The sequence below is a fragment of the Euprymna scolopes genome, chromosome 12, assembly GCF_053919585.1.
Source record: "Euprymna scolopes isolate OS-2025 chromosome 12, ASM5391958v1, whole genome shotgun sequence".
NCBI lineage: Eukaryota > Metazoa > Mollusca > Cephalopoda > Sepiida > Sepiolidae > Euprymna > Euprymna scolopes.
Genome location: NC_136493.1, coordinates 69,257,306 through 69,274,848, shown reverse-complemented (window position 1 = coordinate 69,274,848; position 17,543 = coordinate 69,257,306). Strand labels below are relative to the sequence as shown.

The window sequence follows — 17,543 nt, the reverse complement described above, 5'->3', positions numbered from 1 at the left end:
TTTTTATCTGATATTAATTTTTATATATTATTAATTTTTATATATTAATACATTTTTATATATTATTCAATTTTTATATATTATTAAAATTTTATTGTTACATTTGTATATCTTACTAAATTTTTATATTTAACAAAATTTGTATATATTATTAAAGTGTTATATATTATTAAAATTTTATATAATATTAAATGTGTATATATTAGTAAATTTTTGTATATTACTAAATATTTATATATTACTAAATTATTATATATTATTAAATGTTTATATATTACTAAATTTTTATATATTACTAAAATATTATTTATTATTAAATTTTTATATATTATTAAATTTTTATAATTACCTTTTTAAATATTATTAAATCTTGATATATTATTACAATTTTATGTATTATAAAAATTTTATATATTATTAAATTTTTATATATTACTAAATTGTTTATTATCAACTGTTTATATATTACTAAATTTTTACATATTATTAACTGTTTATATATGAATTAATTTTTATATATTATTTAATTTTTATATATTAAATATTTATATATAATTAAATTTTGATATATTACTAAATTCATATCTATTATTTATTTTATATATTAATTGTTTTTATATACTATAAATTTTTATATATTATTAAATTTTTCTATATTAATAAGTTTTATATATTTAAATTTTATGTATTATTAAATTTACATATATTATTAAAATTTTATATTTTAAATATTATTAAAGTTTTATATATTACTAAAATCTGATATATTATCAAATTTTTATAATTACACTTTTATATATTGTTCAATTTTTATATATTATTCAATTTGTATATATTACTAAATTTTTATCTATTACTAATTTTGATATATTATTAGTTTTTATACATCATTAATTTTTATATATTATTAAATTATTATATATAATTACATTTTTATAATAAAATTTTTATATGTTTTTAAAGTTTTATATATTATTAAAATATTATATATTATCAAATTTTCATATATTATTAAATTTTTATTTATTACGAAATTATTAAATATTATTAAATATTTACATATTATTAAATGTTTATATATTATTCAATTTTTATATATTACTAAATTTTTTATATAATGTTAAAGTTTTATATATTATTTAAGTTTTATATATTATTAAATTTTTATATATTAAAGTTTTATGTATTAAATTTTTATATGTTACTAAATTTTATTATATTATTAAATGTTTATATATTATTAGATTTTTATATATTATTAAATTTTTATATATTACTAAAATCTTATATATAACTAAATTTTGATATATTATTAAATGTTTATATATTACTAAATTTTGATATATTATTAAGTATTTGTATATTACTAAATTTTTATATATAATTAAATGTTTATATTTTTGTATATTACTACATTTTTATTTATTACTAAATTGTTACATATTATTAATTTTTTTTTATATTATTAAATTTATTAAATTTTTATATATTGTGAAATTTTTATATATTACTTAATATTATATATTAATTAATTTTTTTATATTACTAAATTTTTATCTTATATTAATTTTTATATATTATTAAATTTTAATATATTATTAAATTTTTATAATTAAACTTTTATATGTTATTAAAACTTTATATATTATTAAATTTTCACATATTGTTAAATTCTTATATTTTTAAATTTTTATATTGTTAAATTTTAATATATTATAAAAATTTTATATATTACTAAATTTTCTATTTTACAAAATGTTTATATATTGTTAAAGTGTTATATACTATTAGATTTTTATGATTAAAATTTTAAATTTTTATATATACAAAAATCTCATATATTATTACACTTTTATATATTGTCAAATTTTTATATATTAAGAAATTTTTATATATTAAGAAATTTTTATATATTAAGAAATTTTTATATATTATACGATTTATATATATTACTAAATTTTTATATATTATTAAATTTTTATATATTACTAAATTTTTATCTAATATTAAGTTTTATCTGTTATTAATTTTTATGTAATATTAATTTTTATATATTATTAAATTTTTATATATGATTAAATTGTTATATATTATTAAAACTGTATATATATAGTAAATTTTTATATATTATTAAGTGTGTATATATTACTAAGTTTTTATATATTATAAAATATATAATATAAAATAAAAATTAAATTTTTATATTATTAAAGTTTTTTATATTATTAAAATTTTTTATATTATCAAATTTTCATGTCATAAAAATTTCATATATTATATGTTTATATATTACTAAATTTTTTAATATTATTAAATGTTTACATATTATTAAATTTTTGTATGTTAAATTTTTATTTATTATTAAATTTTTATATATTACAGTTTTATATATTACTAAAATCTTATATTATTACACTTTTATATATTGTCCATTTTTTATATATTATTAAATTTTTATATATCATTAAAATTTTATATATTAAATTTTCATATATGATTGAAATTTGATAAATTATTAAAATTTTATATATTATAAATTTTTATATATTAGGTGAAAGTTTTTTTTTCAGGAAAACTTGCACTTTTTTTTTTTAAAAGAAATTTGGCAGTAAACGTTTCTCTTTGAAAACGGAATTTTTATTATAAAAAGAACAGATGAATGCTTTACATCAACACTGTAAATAGTTATGTGAATGTAGAGAAAAGTTTGATTCTTTTTTTCAAGAGAATGTACAAATTATTTTTTTTTTAACAGATGTTCAGAAAATAAACAGAAAAATACTTCCAGCATTAATTATGCAGAATAATAAAATAAAATGTTGATTTAGTGTTTCAACGTTATGCTTATAAATTACGATAAAACTTGCTGAGTATGCGCTGTTTTATGGTTGTTGTAAAAATGGAATGGAAACGTAAATTTCACTCCGTTTTAATCTTTCTTAATTTTTTAATTGTGTCCCCCCCCCCAAACGAATATAATCAAAACAGTAACATTCAACAATTGTACTTTATGTATATACACAAAATATTTTTTTTAAAAAGTTAATAACGAAAGGGAAATAATTCCATTTTTAAATGAAAAAGTCAGTTTGGTATATCTTTTTGTTATTTTTTACATAAGTCCAGCTTACCATTCACATTGGAAATGTCGACATTCATAGGTTGTCGGGTACGTTTACAATGAATAAACACTCCAATCTAGTAGATGTATCAGAATTTTTGTAGGAATTTTTGACACCCCTATCACGAAACTGCGAATAAAATATAAAAAACTCGTAATTTCTCTTTTAAAAGTGGGTTGTTTATTTTCTTTATGGATTATACTTCCAAAATAAACTATTAAAGTTGTTTTAAAAGTCATAGAAATATTTTTTTATTTTTTAAAAAAGAGTAATGAATTTTACGAACTCAATATTTTTCAATTTTTAAACTTTATAAATCTATCAAAATTTTCTGTTGATTCTATTTTTACGATATTTTCAGGATCAATGTGAAATTTTATGCTCTTTCCAATAAACCGAATTTAATATTTTAGACAAACGTTTTTTTTTACATTCACCCCCACCCCCATTTTCAAGTGCCTATTAAAAAGTAAATAATTAATTTACACACCAAAGTTTTATATATCGCAAATTGAAGAGAAAAGGTCAATAAATAATATATTCAAATTTAAAACAAAAAAAAGTAGTGTTTTTTAGAAATTTACCTGTAAAGTTCGAAGTTTTTTTTTTTAAAACCACATTTTTTTTTCTTTTGTTTTTTTTTTAATGAAACGTTGGTCCTTGCTCCTTGTATTGAAAAAAAATTAGGGCTTGAATTACATTTTTCGAATAGTTATAAGCTTGGAAAGACAGGGGGTCGAATAATTCACGCCTCCCATTTTGAAATGTGTATTAAAAGGTAAATAATTAATTTACTCACCAAAGTGTTATATATCAGAAATTGAAGAGAAAAGGTCAATAAATAATATATTCAAATTAAAAACAAAAAAAGTAGTGTTTTTAGAAATTTACCTGTAAAGTCCGAAGTTTAAAACCTTTTTTTTTTTAAAAAACCCACGTTGTTTTTTTTTGTTTTTGTTTTTTTTTTAATGAAACCTTGGTCCTTGCTCTTTTAATTGAAAAAAAAATTAGAGCTTGAGTTACATTTTTCGAGGAGTTATAAGCTCGGAAAGACGGGGTGGAATTATTCACTATTTTTCACGAAATTTCTGATACACCTACCAATCTACCGATGTTAGAACGGCTTTCGGAATAGACACCCCTAACCTTGCCAGCATACCCGAAAAGCTATAAAAGTTCATGTGTCGAATGTGAACGATGAGTTGGACGTAATATAAAAATGTACCAAATTTAAAAGGGAACGAAATTCAAATTTCCGTTCCATTTTTACAACAACCACAAAGCAGAGCATTCTATGCAAATTTTACATAACTTACTGTATTAATGCTATTTTTTTTAAGCAAAAAAAAAAAACTATTTATGTTTGGCTATAAATTCCTAAACTCATTTCACCCTAAATAATTTAGGTGACTGAAATAGGAATCTAATTGAATCTTTTATTTCCTGATAATATATGAGAAATTTATTTTTCTTCGAATTCCTTAATACGGACTTTAGGGGCTTTTTTCGGAATGTTCCTGTAAAAATTATTTTTTATTGTTACAAATTACGATGCTTTATTTATATAAAAAAAGTAAAAATAAATTCTTGCGTTTTTATTTACTACTGAAAGCCATAATTTTAGTAAAGGTATTTTTTGTTTAAACAAAATAAAACATTTTCACTAAGAGTTAAGTAAATATAATTATTTCATTATATTCTGCTATCATTATTTGATAAATACTGAAATTTTCATTAAAATTGGTTAATTTCCTGATTTTTAGTGAATTTTTAAGTAAAGGGAAGGGTCAAAATGTTTATACACTTTGAGCGTCGGCATTCATTGTATGTCCCTACCATTTTTCGATGAATATTTGATAGCAAAGCGACCACGTGTGGTTAATTTAAATCAAATTTCAATCACATGGTTACATTATCAATGTGATTAAACCCATTGAAAATTTACCGATATTGCAAACACATTATGTTTACATTAAGCCTGTGAGACCAAAATATCCTTTTCTGACCTTTAAAAAAACCTGTGAGGTCAGGAGAAAGAAATGTCCAGAAAATCGCTAGATTTTTAACTTTTATCATCTGAAATTTTCAAAAATCGCTAATTCACCCCCCAAAAAAAACTCCATATTTTAACTTCCTACACTAAAAAAATTATAAATATAGTATATTCAATATATAAAATGTTCTGTGTTTTCTTACTATATGTTTCTGGAATTATATTGAAGCAGTTAGCTCCCCAGAAGGCTTATATATTTTATCAGCTAGTTTTACCTGTTTTTTTCAGAGAGGGTATTTTTCTTTTTTTTTGCAAGAAACAAATCATAAACTCAAACTTTTTATAATAAAAGTTAAATTAAAATATACTGCAAATTAAACATCACAATAATGGTGCAACATATTTTGAAATTAGAAAAATAAAAAAAACAAATAAACTTTGTTTTAGCATGTTAAAAGTATTTAGGTTGGTGGATAATTAAATTCTACTGTATTGGTATAAGTTTTGTTTTTTGTTTTTTTTGCTGTTGTTTCTTGCTTTTTACAATTTTCGATTAAATACTTCTAAATTAAGCGGGATTGCTTAGATCATATTTTAAAATAAACTTCGGAGGTTGGAATACCCCCATCCCCCCCCACCGAAAATGTACTTGGAAAAATCGATTTTATAGCGAGATTTAAGAATGGTTAGCCGAAAAAAGGTGAAAAACAAATAAGCAATAAATAATTGTTACCAAAGGCAATAAATGCTACTTTTTTGTACTTACATGAATGAGTTTATTTTATGTTTTAAAGTATTTTCAAGCGCTTTTCTTTATTTTTTAATCTAAAATTGTGGGTGTGTGGGTGCGAAATATCTCCAGATTTTTTAGAATTCCTCGCTAGATTGCAAACGAAATCTCCAGATCTAGCAGGAAAACTGCTAAATTGGAAACACTGGTCATGTGACAGGAAGCAGTAATAAATAATTGTCCCTAAATAAAAAAAAATGACCTATCGGTACAAAGAAAACCACCTATTTATCATAGAAAAATTAAGTATAATGTTATAATTAAAAAGAAATATATAAAAACACACATGGATATAGTAAACATATTATACCAAAACGTGGAAGCCATCCATCCAGTGGTTTTTTAGACTATTAATTGCGAACGAACCAAGAGTTACATTTTTATATATACAGATTAAAATTTGTAGATATAGTTTAAAAAAAATTTATGTATAGTTAAAAAAAATTTTATATAGTTAAAAATAATTTATATAGTTAAAAAACTTGATCTATAGTTAAAAAAAATTCATGTATAGTTAAAGAAAATTATATATAGTTTAAAATATTTTCATATATAGTTTACAAAAATGTTATATATAGTTAAAAAAAATTCATATGACACGTTTTAAGTCTCCAAGCATAGTTTTGGGACAATTGAAGTAAAAAATCACTGATCAGTCACACAATGATCTACAAAGCTATTCTTGTGATATGTGAGGCAAAACTAAATTGTCTTTCAGAAAATCATAGGTTTATATGGTTAATATACCTGTTTTCAACCGGAAAAAAAACGATATAACTGAAAAAAAAGCCTAAAATGGAGATATTTTAGTGACAATTTTTGTTACCTCACCACAAAGAAGAGCCAAAAATCACTTTTAGACATGAAACTAAGGGAAATAAATAATCATTTTCGTTCAACAATAATATAAAATTGCATTTGTGCAAAAAAAACGCTGCTCATAGAACTCTCTTCGAATTTTACCCATTCTCCTCAATTACAGGCTGTGACAATTTTTTCCTGATTTTGGTCCAAAAATGCGTCTTTTTGGCAAAGATCCCTCTAAAATGATGACAAACGAAGCAAACACTGTCCCAATTCTCATCAAGATCTGGTATTCTCTCCCTTATTTTTGGATTCCTCACAAAATTCTGGTTAAGAAAGATGGCCTAACACTTATGATTGATAGGTTTTGAGTAATTTTCTTAAATAGTTTCGCAATCTGCAGGATACGGTCCTTGGGACAAAAAAACAGGAAGTGCGATTCCAGCCGTCATAAAAGAATTGCTTGAAAACATGGTTTCCCATCAAAATTTTGTATTCGTTTTTGTTTTATTGGATTCCTCGTGAAATTTTGGTTTAGAAAAATGGTATAACACTTATACATTATCTGTTTTGAAAATTAACCTAAAATGGCAATTGTGTCCCAAAACTATGCTTGGAGTCTTGAAACGTGTCATATATAGTTAAAAAAAATGTATATATAGTTAAAAAAAATTATATATAGTTAAAAAAATTTTTTAAATAGTTAAAAATTTTATATATAGTTAAATTTTTTAAATATAGTTAAGAAAATTTTTCATATATAGTTAGATTTTATATATAGTTAAAGAAATTTATATAAAATCAGGAAATATACCTATCCTCGACACCTAAATGTAATATCCTCGATCTATCAACCTCAGTGCAATCATTAAAGTTATTTTGCTGATGAATATTCACCCTTCCTAATTTTCCCTAAATTTTCACAATGTCTTTTCCTCTCTGATTCTTCTCAATTGAATGAAGGAGACAAAAACATTTTTCATTGAACTTTGATAGCATAACAAGTTCAAGAAAATGTCACTGATTAAATTTGATTTATGTGCTTTGATTTTTTTTTTCTTTTCAGACAACTGAGATGGCCAATTTAGATCTGCAGAAATATTATGCTGCTCTTGATAAGTAAGAAATTATTTTCTCTTTTAATTCAAAGAAAAATAATTAAGAATTTTTTTCTGATCAAAATAATCGAAAATATCTTATTTTTAGTGATTTAAAAAAAAATGAAAAAATTTTATATATCTACTTCTGAAAATAAGTTCCTTAGGTTGGAAAAAGGAATAAGTTATGCAAAACCTGCCAAAGCAATGAAATATGTTCAACTTAAATTTTTATTTTTATAATCAACTTAGATAATTGTGATTTCTTCAAAGAACATGGAGTCACTTATTATTACCATCACTCTCAGATCAACTGTGATCCAGAGTGATTGTACATGTCCCATCTATTGGTTCAACTTTGCTCTGGTGTGATAGTATCTGCCAAGCTATTATCTATTACTTAAACAGAATCTGTCTTGGGTACGATTGGGATAACTTTTCAAAGATATTGACTCAAAAGTCATGCCAAAATGACTGAATTTGACAAATGACTGATAGCAAAACCAACAACATAAATATGGAGAAACAAAAATCGAAAAACCAAGTTTTTATAAGCTGCTTGACACTTTATCTCTAATATTGCTATTAATAAAAGAGATAAATTGACAAGTATGAACAGATTTTGTGTAAAATTCTGTTGTTGGTGTACCTGATATGGTGGAGTGTCAAACTTCACTTCAGAGCCAAGACCTTGGAGAATGTGAGCAACTGATTCACTAACAAAAGTTATCAGATGAGTAAAAAGATGATGGGAAGGGGGATGAGACAAGTTGGTTGTCAATTTCTGAATGGACAGCTGAGAGGACAAGCACAGAACTAGTTTCCGCTGCTTTGAGGAGGAGGGGAAGGGTACTAAGACAACAAACCATGCATAGGATTTCTGATCATAAGATATTATATTCAGAGTTGTTTGATGTGTGACCTGACATGCATGACCCTGACAGATCGCCGACTCCCATTGTTGTGTGTCATGGATTTTTCATTCACTGTGGTTCTTATGACCGGATCGTCATTTTCTCGCTGGTGACTGTTAATAAGAACATGCGTGGGTTCACAAAATAGAAATATTATAAGTCGTGGAACAAAGAAAGGTAAACATAAACGCCAATGTTTCACATGTAATTGACGGTTGGGCTTGTTTGTGAGTGTGTGTGTATTTTCTCCCTGTTCTATCAATGTTACATTCGTCTCTATTTCTATTTCGCAGTCAACTCTAAAAACTGTCCAACCATTGTTACAATCAACTCTCATACGCCGCAAAGGGCATCTAGTTATCAACTAACTGTCTCCTCTGCATTGGTATCTGAGGTCGCCCCCCCCCCCACTCGGCTACCGGAAGCTGCCTTTCCCTGTTTTATCTGTAGGTTTCTATTGTCATTGTCAAATCTAAAAATACCTACAGATTCATTGTTTGCTATTTCCTATCGTTTATTGTAGGACATTTCCTATTCCTTTGTCTATTGCCTCCCTCTTCTCAGCACTTAGTGACTCGTCCACCTCAGGTCCATTTTATCGTATCACAGATGTAGATTGCAGTTTCGACAGGTTCTCTAGAGAGTTTATTTTTAAACAGATTGAGACAACCCCAAGGAGTGAAAACCCAGAAGATACTTGGATCAGGATATGAGCTGAACAACAATAATGTCTGGATCGACAAATTATCTCAGCTGATAAACTGGAATTTTACTGTGGATGCTAGCATTTCACATTTCCCATGATGGTGTCACACAAACTGAATTTGTATTTTTTTGGCATTGCTTTTATTTTTGTATATTTGTTAACCAATGCATGTGCCTTTGCCAATCACTGATACAAGAGACAACAACATGGCCAGAACAAGAAAATAAAAAAGAAAACTGATACCAATGTTGGGGGTCAGCGATTGTCAGGGATCAGAATATGGTTGTACAGTATCTTTCTTGTACAAAAAAACTTACTGGACAGATATTTTCAAACCTCTGTAATACTGATTCCAATGTTTGAAATTTTTTTTATGAAAACTTATTGAACCACTCAAACTTTGATAACTAATTATGTCCAAATCATTTGATCATCCAAATTTTAATACTATAGTATCTTTTTTTAAAATCAAATTTTAATATTATACTATCTTTTTTAAAATCAAATTTTAATATTATACTATCTTTTTTAAAATCAAATTTTAATACTATATTATATTTACTTGATTTTTAAAATCAAATTTTACAAAATTCTGACCTCTACACTTTTACACCCTCAACCAAAATTAAAAATAAAATGGTGTTACTATAATTATTTTTATTTTATCTCACCAATAAAAAACAAAATACACATATAAATTACATGGATAAACTGTAGATAAATTAATTTCATTTGTTTGTTTTGGTTTCATATTATTTTATGGGTTGTATGAGTTTTGGTTTGATAGGATTTTATGAGTATTTGTTCCAATGGCCCCTCTCCTCCTCCAAATTTTGTTTTGATAACATTTTATTTACAAGCAGTGGGCATTGCAATTTGAAAATATCAAGAATATGAAGCATAAACATTTTTATATTATTTAATTGGAATCCATTATTGAGATGAGCATTATTTATTAATTTTATTTATTTTTTCTTAGTTGCTTCTCGACGTTTCGGCCAACTATTCTTCTGGCCTTTGTCAGGTGGTAACCGCGACAGGATAGGAACTGCATCCACTGCAATTACTGCCTTCCGTAGTTGTTGTCATCTCACCACGTTTTTGGCCAAGTAAGCCTCTGGCCGGCTTTGGGTAGGATCGAAACTGCTATCTTCAGACAAGTCTCACCTGGAACCGTAGAAATTCAACGTCTCTATCCACTGCGCCTTCGGGGCCTGTGGCACAGTGGATAGAGACGTTGAATCTTTTAAGTTAACTTTCATAATTTCTAAAACAATAATCCAAAATATTGTTAAGTCATAAAAACCACCTAAACTCTAGTTTTTTTCAAAAATCTATTCGAGCATTATTTAAGTATATTACAATTAATATTCATAGTTTTCTTCTATTCAGTGTCCCATGAGTTTTTTTTTGTTTTTTACATAGGCGTCACCACTTATCAAGGCCGATCGGCCACTCAAGGATAAGGGTTAAAGAGTGTAGAGTAGTCAAAAGGACAATATAGTAATCAATAGTAATGGAAGTTCGGTAAATTTGTTAACTTAAGTGGAACGGCTCATCAGAAACTTGTTCACGTTGGACTTGAAGATAACCATATTATAGACAGCTGGAAAGCAGGAAAACGGAAGACAATTCCACAGGCGTGCAGTTCTAAGAAAGAAGCTTTGATCATGGAATCTATGTTTAGGTTTAGGTACAGATAAAGAGTGGGGAAAATTATTGATAATGTTTTCAGCTAGTCTAGTGTTTCTTGTGAAAGTTTGGCGAGGGGGGACCATAGATTGAAGCTCAGTCGAACACTTTCCATGAAAATAACGATAAAGCAGAGACAAACTTGCAACATCTCTTCTGTGAGATAGAGGTTGCAGCGAAGAGAAAAGGACATCTCCCACCAGGCCACGAAGTCTATTTTGAACCCTATCAAGGCAGGACAAGTCTTTTCTAGCAGCTCCTGCCCATATGTGGCAGTAGTATTCCATCCTTGGATGTATCTGGCTCTTATATAGATAGAGAATTGCATCAGCAGTGAGATATCTACTGGATCGATAGAAGGATCCGACCATTTTTCCAGTTTGAATCCATGAATGGTTATTGCTATTAGTAGTAGACGAGGTGGTTCCATTATAATTTTGATCATCCTATGATACTTGAGGTTATCATCATTACAGTCGAATTTTGCATGATAGTTTTGTTTTTGTTTTTTTGTTTTTTCACAGTCAGAACATTTCTGGGAAGTTTAAACTGATCTTTTAAAGATAGATTGCTCTCATGATCTCATGACTTCATAGATAAAAGTGTTGGTTAAAAAATATTCTAGACTGAATGCCTACCTAAAGGTTGTGTAGGAACTTAACAAACATAAAACTGATACAAACTATGTAAAAGTCATGGAACCGTGAATGCCAGTCGATTAAATTCAAATTTTTTTAGAGAGTGCAACTGGCCAAAGGTTGAGAAAATAGCAACAAGCACGATGAAAGAATTTGTCTTAAATGCAAATAATGTAAATCAATCCGAGAAATATGAAATAATGTTTGTGTTGTATTTTTCCAGGGCCATTATGAAATATCACACAATGAAGATGGATGAAATCAACAAAATTATCCGAGATCTTTGGAGAAACACTTACAAAGGAAATGGTAAGATATTTTATCAGTTTTATGAAATTGAGAGTTCACTCCCTGCAAGGAAATAAATTTCATGAAGTAAGGAGCTGGTAAGAAAAAATAATAAAGTGATAAGGATCTATTTGAGGAAAATGGGATAAATAAAGTGATAAGGATCTATTTGAGAGAAAATGGGATAAATAAAGTGAAAAGGATCTATTTGAGAGAAAATGGGATAAATAAAGTGAAAAGGATCTATTTGAGAGAAAATGGATAAATAAAGTGAAAAGGATCTATTTGAGAGAAAATGGGATAAATAAAGTGAAAAAGGATCTATTTGAGAGAAAATGGGATAAATAAAGTGAAAAGGATCTATTTGAGAGAAAATGTGATAAATAAAGTGATGATCTATTTGAGAGAAAATGGGATAAATAAAGTGAAAAGGATCTATTTGAGAGAAAATGGATAAATAAAGTGAAAAGGATCTATTTGAGAGAAAATGGGATAAATTAAGTGATAAGGATCTATTTGAGAGAAAATGGATAAATAAAGTGAAAAGGATCTATTTGAGAGAAAATGGGATAAATAAAGTGAAAAGGATCTATTTGAGAGAAAATGGGATAAATAAAGTGAAAAGGATCTATTTGAGAGAAAGTGGGATAAATAAAGTGAAAAGGATATATTTGAGAGAAAATAGGATAAATAAAGTGATAAGGATCTATTTGAGAGAAAATGGGATAAATAAAGTGAAAAGGATCTATTTGAGAGAAGGATGGATAAATAAAGTGAAAAGGATCTATTTGAGAGAAAATGGATAAATAAAGTGAAAAGGATCTATTTGAGAGAAAATATGATGAATAAAGTGATAAGGATCTATTTGAGAGAAGGATGGATAAATAAAGTGAAAAGGATCTATTTGAGAGAAGGATGGATAAATAAAATGATAAGGATCTATTTGAGAGAAAATATGATAAATAAAGTGATATGGATCTATTTGAGAGAAGGAAGGATAAATAAAGTGATAAGGATCTATTTGAGAGAAGGATAGATAAATAAAGTTATAAGGATCTATTTGAGAGGAGTATGGATAAATAAAGTGATAAGGGTATATTTGAGAGAAGTATGGATAAATAAAGTGATAAGGATCTATTTGAGAGAAGTATGGATAAATAAAGTGATAAGCATCTATTTGACTTAGTCAGAAATAGGTTAGTTTAAATGTTAATTACTAAAAACTGTCTAACAAAGCTATCCAACCAGTATGTAAAGCAGATGTTAAACTGAATATGGAGATGGTTGTTGGGAAGATATAACCTTTCTCTGCCAGTAAAATAGCAGCATGTGCACAGTGAGATCAAAATGGGTTGATATGATTTGCAACAAACAAGCCAAAGCCAGTTGCACAGGATTCAGATATTCGAGTTGTAACAATTTTCTACTACAATGAATGTCCAGATTCTTGAATATATGCTAGTTGGTGGGGAAGAGAAAAAAGGTGCTTATTTGGGATTTGGTTTTTATGTAAGGGAGATAACTAGCATTTACTAAGAAAATAAAATTGTTTTGATGCAAATAATTTAGAGATTTAAGATGCTGAAATGATCAGAAGAACTAAAATAACAGACTTCTTTTTTTCGATACGAAAATCTAATATATACTCAAAATTTCATTTTGTCAGGATGCTGAAAAAGGTTTTAAAATTATAAAGTTCATCTTTTGAAGTTGTTTTAGGTTAGCCAAAGAAAATGTTTACCTATTTCCAAAAAAATACACTTCGTTTATGATGAACATGTTTTTCTGTATTTATTAAAGAAAAAAAACCGAAGAAAATTCCTAAATTTCATTTTTTTCATATGAAAAATATTTAAATAAAATATTTTGTAATTAGAAAAAAATTAGTTTATTTACTCTCTGTTTCACACAAAAAAAGACGTTGCATCAGTCGCTGTATTTAATTAAGAAAATTAGAAATGAAGAATATTCTTGAATTTCATTTCTTTAATATGGAAAATTCTTAATTAAAATGAAACATTTTATAATTAGAAAAAAGGTAAATTTTTACTTGGTTTCCACCTTAACATTTTCCTTTAAAATGATGACTTTTACAGGTTTCAGTTATGCTGAAAACGAATATCAAGTTAAAATTTTCCAGTTAACAAGTTTTACTTGAATTTTTAATTTTTACTTAAAATTTCATTTTAGTTCATTATTTCATTCATTTATTTATGATCATTGTTTTCACTTTCATAACAATTTTGACTTGTTTTCTTCTTCTACTGATCATATCAGCATTTTTCAAAATGTAACGCCTCCGTGCAGCACAGCTCAGGTGCATAGGCTCGGGATTGAAATGCCCCTGTAGCCGATACCTGTGGCGCCACCCGTGGTTTCGTCTATTGGTCGAATTCGTCTTCGGGTCGTCGTCGTCGGTCTCATTCCGGTTCTGCTTCAAATCAGCTTCCAACCGTCATCTGGGCTATCGGAGAAATATATTGCATTCAAAGGCGTTCCAATCAAAGAAAAGAAAGTCAAAACTTAATTGGTTAACACAGAATTGATTATTGTCTTTGACTTTACAATATAATAGTTACACACTGCCTAGTCATGCAACTTAGGGGGCTGGCAGTTTTGTTTCCTTTACCAAGCTCTCCGTTCTTCATCTACCGTCAGTCCACGGGAAGGGATCAGCGAAAAAAGACCCCAATTAGCTAAGTGTCTTGTTTTTATCAAAACAGTAATTCCTCCGTCCACCTTTTTGGAGTTATTATTTCTTTCTTTCCTTTCCTCTCCCTCTCTCTGTTTCCCTGATTTCTACTCCTCCTTTCGGCTTTATCTATCCCCATTTTTAACCCTCAGTGCACTGAGGTGTTCCTTATTAGGAGCTATTAGTCACTCCCAGGTCGGCAATGCCTGGTGGCGACCCCTCACCTCAGATTCCCACCCCAAGCTGTCAGCTTAAGAATCTGGATTTCTTCATATCGCTCAACAGAGGGCCCAAAACAACCTTTTCGTTGTTAACGGATTTCCAACAATAAGATAAGAACAATTATTTGTTTTTTTTCTCTCTCTGACAAAATCCCATAGACATTTCTATTTAAACAACATGAAACCATCATCATCATCATCAGAATTCAGCCGTGCGAATTTCTCTGAATTCGTGTCGACTAGCAAGGTCACTCGGCATCGCTCGGTCCGCATCATGTCACAAAAAGATGAACTTTATTTTTCATTTAAAAATCTTCATTTTCAGCATCCGTAATCGTCCTAAATTATTTGCAACAAAATAGCATTATTTCCTTGCTTGTTAGATATAGACCAAATCCCAAATAAGAGCCCCCCAAAAAAATGGTGGATGAGGCAAAATTTCATTATCAAATATGCTAAACTTCTACAAAATGAGTATAAAAGTTTTTTTTATAATCAAAACAATGTTTAAATAAATCTAGATTGGATATAGTGAGGAGTGGAGGGGGTTATTTATATACTTCAGCCATTCTCTTTGTTTTACAAACAGTTTCTAACTTTTCTATTCTATAAATTTTGCAAAAAGCTACCAACATGGTTTTAAGATTAATTTTATGTAGATTTCAAAGATACATTACATTACAATTTAAAAAAACAAACATTTTTTTAAGTGTTTCTGGAGAGTTCTAAAAATAGAACAGAAAAGTGTTCTTTTTTTCATGGGTTCCAGAAAGTTCCAAGTTGTGTTCCATTTTAGAAATTCTAGAAAGTTCCATCAACAACGACTACAAATAAATAATAAATGCTTATAGCGTCATAATTTCAGTTACTAAATCAGAACTGAGAAGGAACACTATTTTGGGGTGACCTTTCAACTATTTATGACTCCAACCTAGGATAACATCCAGTTGTAAGGAATTCCTGAAAGAAGCCAATTACAAACACCCTCACAAAGAACTGGACTCTTGATAAATATTGATTTTCTGACCAAAGTAATATATTATTATTTTTCAAACTTGGTTATTATTTACACTGCATAAAAACTAAATTAACTTAAAACCGGATTTATCTCCCTTGCATCTTTTTTTTTTCAGTTTATCTGGTTAAAAAATTTGTTTATTTTTCTATATAATTCCTTCTTTGGTTATTTTTTTCAATATACGGTGTGTAAATATTTTCTCGCATGTAACACCACGACTTAGATTTTGAAAAAATTTTGCACAAACATTAGTCATGGTGAAATTAAATTTTTGACAGAACAGATTTTCCGGGATAAATCTGGTTGCTACCCTGTGGGCAATTATAAGTGTAAAATTGCCCCAAAATCAATCATTCGTTCACTTGTTTGCATTTTTCTCATTAACCACGCATTGAATTTTTTATACATTTTGCACAAATATTAGTTATAGTGAAAGTAAATTTTTGCTAAAACAGATTTTCCAGGATGTCTTGTTACCCCCCCCCCCCCCAGGGGACATTATGAGGGTAAAATTGCTCCGAAATTGTTCATCCATTCATTTGTTCGCACTTTTCTCAATAACCACACTTTGGATTTTTTTTTTAATTTTGCACAAACATTAGTCGTGGTCAAAGTAAATTTTTCGCTTGTGCATGCTCAGCTTGTTTTAATTTAGTTATGTTGTTTTAAAATCATAAACTTAAGAAACAGCTTTATTTTAAACCGTTTATTGAAAAAATCGGTGAAGCTGAAATAAGTAGGTCCAGCAGACGAGCCTCATTCTGACATTCGGAAAATTTAAGTTAACAACCAGTGAAAAGAAACCCTTTTGAATGAAGATGGATATGAACAATATTTTTTTTATTAATTTCTTAATTTTACTTAAAAACAAAATATAAACATATATTAAGAAAATATTTTAGAAAATAATTTCTTAATTTTAAATAAAATTGATTGTAAAGAATTTTTTTTTAAAATAATTATTGAAAAATATTACAAAGTGTTTGCATAGCTGGTTCTTTGGGATAACAGGAGCGCCTGACCCCCCCACCCCACTTCTAAAACGAAAACAGCTTTAGTGTTTTTACTATTTTAAAGCACTTTTTTTTTCTTTTTTGTTTGAAATACAAGTAGCGGCTCGTTAACTTAGAACAACAAGGGTGCATGGCGGAAATTCTTCAGGGTTTAAATATAATGCTTTTATGGTAGAGAAGCATTTATTACTAAAAAACGAAATGGTGAAATATAAAATCAAGTTAAGCTACAAGTAAAAACAAAAATGTTTTTAAATTCCAAGAATTAAAGAAAGAAAAAAATTCAAAGAAATTTCGAACATTTATTATAAACATAACAAAGAAGCAAAACATAACGAACAAGTGAAAATAAAGGCAAGATAAGTAACATAAAAAGGGAAACAATTTTTTTTAAACAGTAAAGTTCAAATGTTTGTTTGCATAAAGCAGTTAAACAAATTTTTTTTTATTTTTAATAAAGAAATATTTTTGTAAATAAAACAATTCGGAGAGGTTAATTGACGGTGAAGCTGAGATAAGTAGGTCCAGCAGGCGAGTGCTTTCTATATCCATCAT

The 17,543-nt window shown here is 27.1% G+C and overlaps 1 protein-coding gene across 3 annotated transcripts in view; it reads left to right on the top strand.

The window, feature by feature from the left end:
* The window catches only part of LOC145291321 (DNA repair protein RAD50-like), a 260,298-nt gene that overhangs the window by 228,083 nt on the left and 14,672 nt on the right, over positions 1–17,543 (top strand). For all 3 annotated transcript variants that reach the window (XM_080137063.1, XM_080137061.1, XM_080137064.1), the window contains 2 exons: positions 7,776–7,828; positions 11,980–12,065. In XM_080137063.1, coding sequence (XP_079993189.1) covers positions 7,776–7,828; positions 11,980–12,065 — 139 coding nt within the window. The remainder of the gene's footprint in view (positions 1–7,775; positions 7,829–11,979; positions 12,066–17,543) is intronic.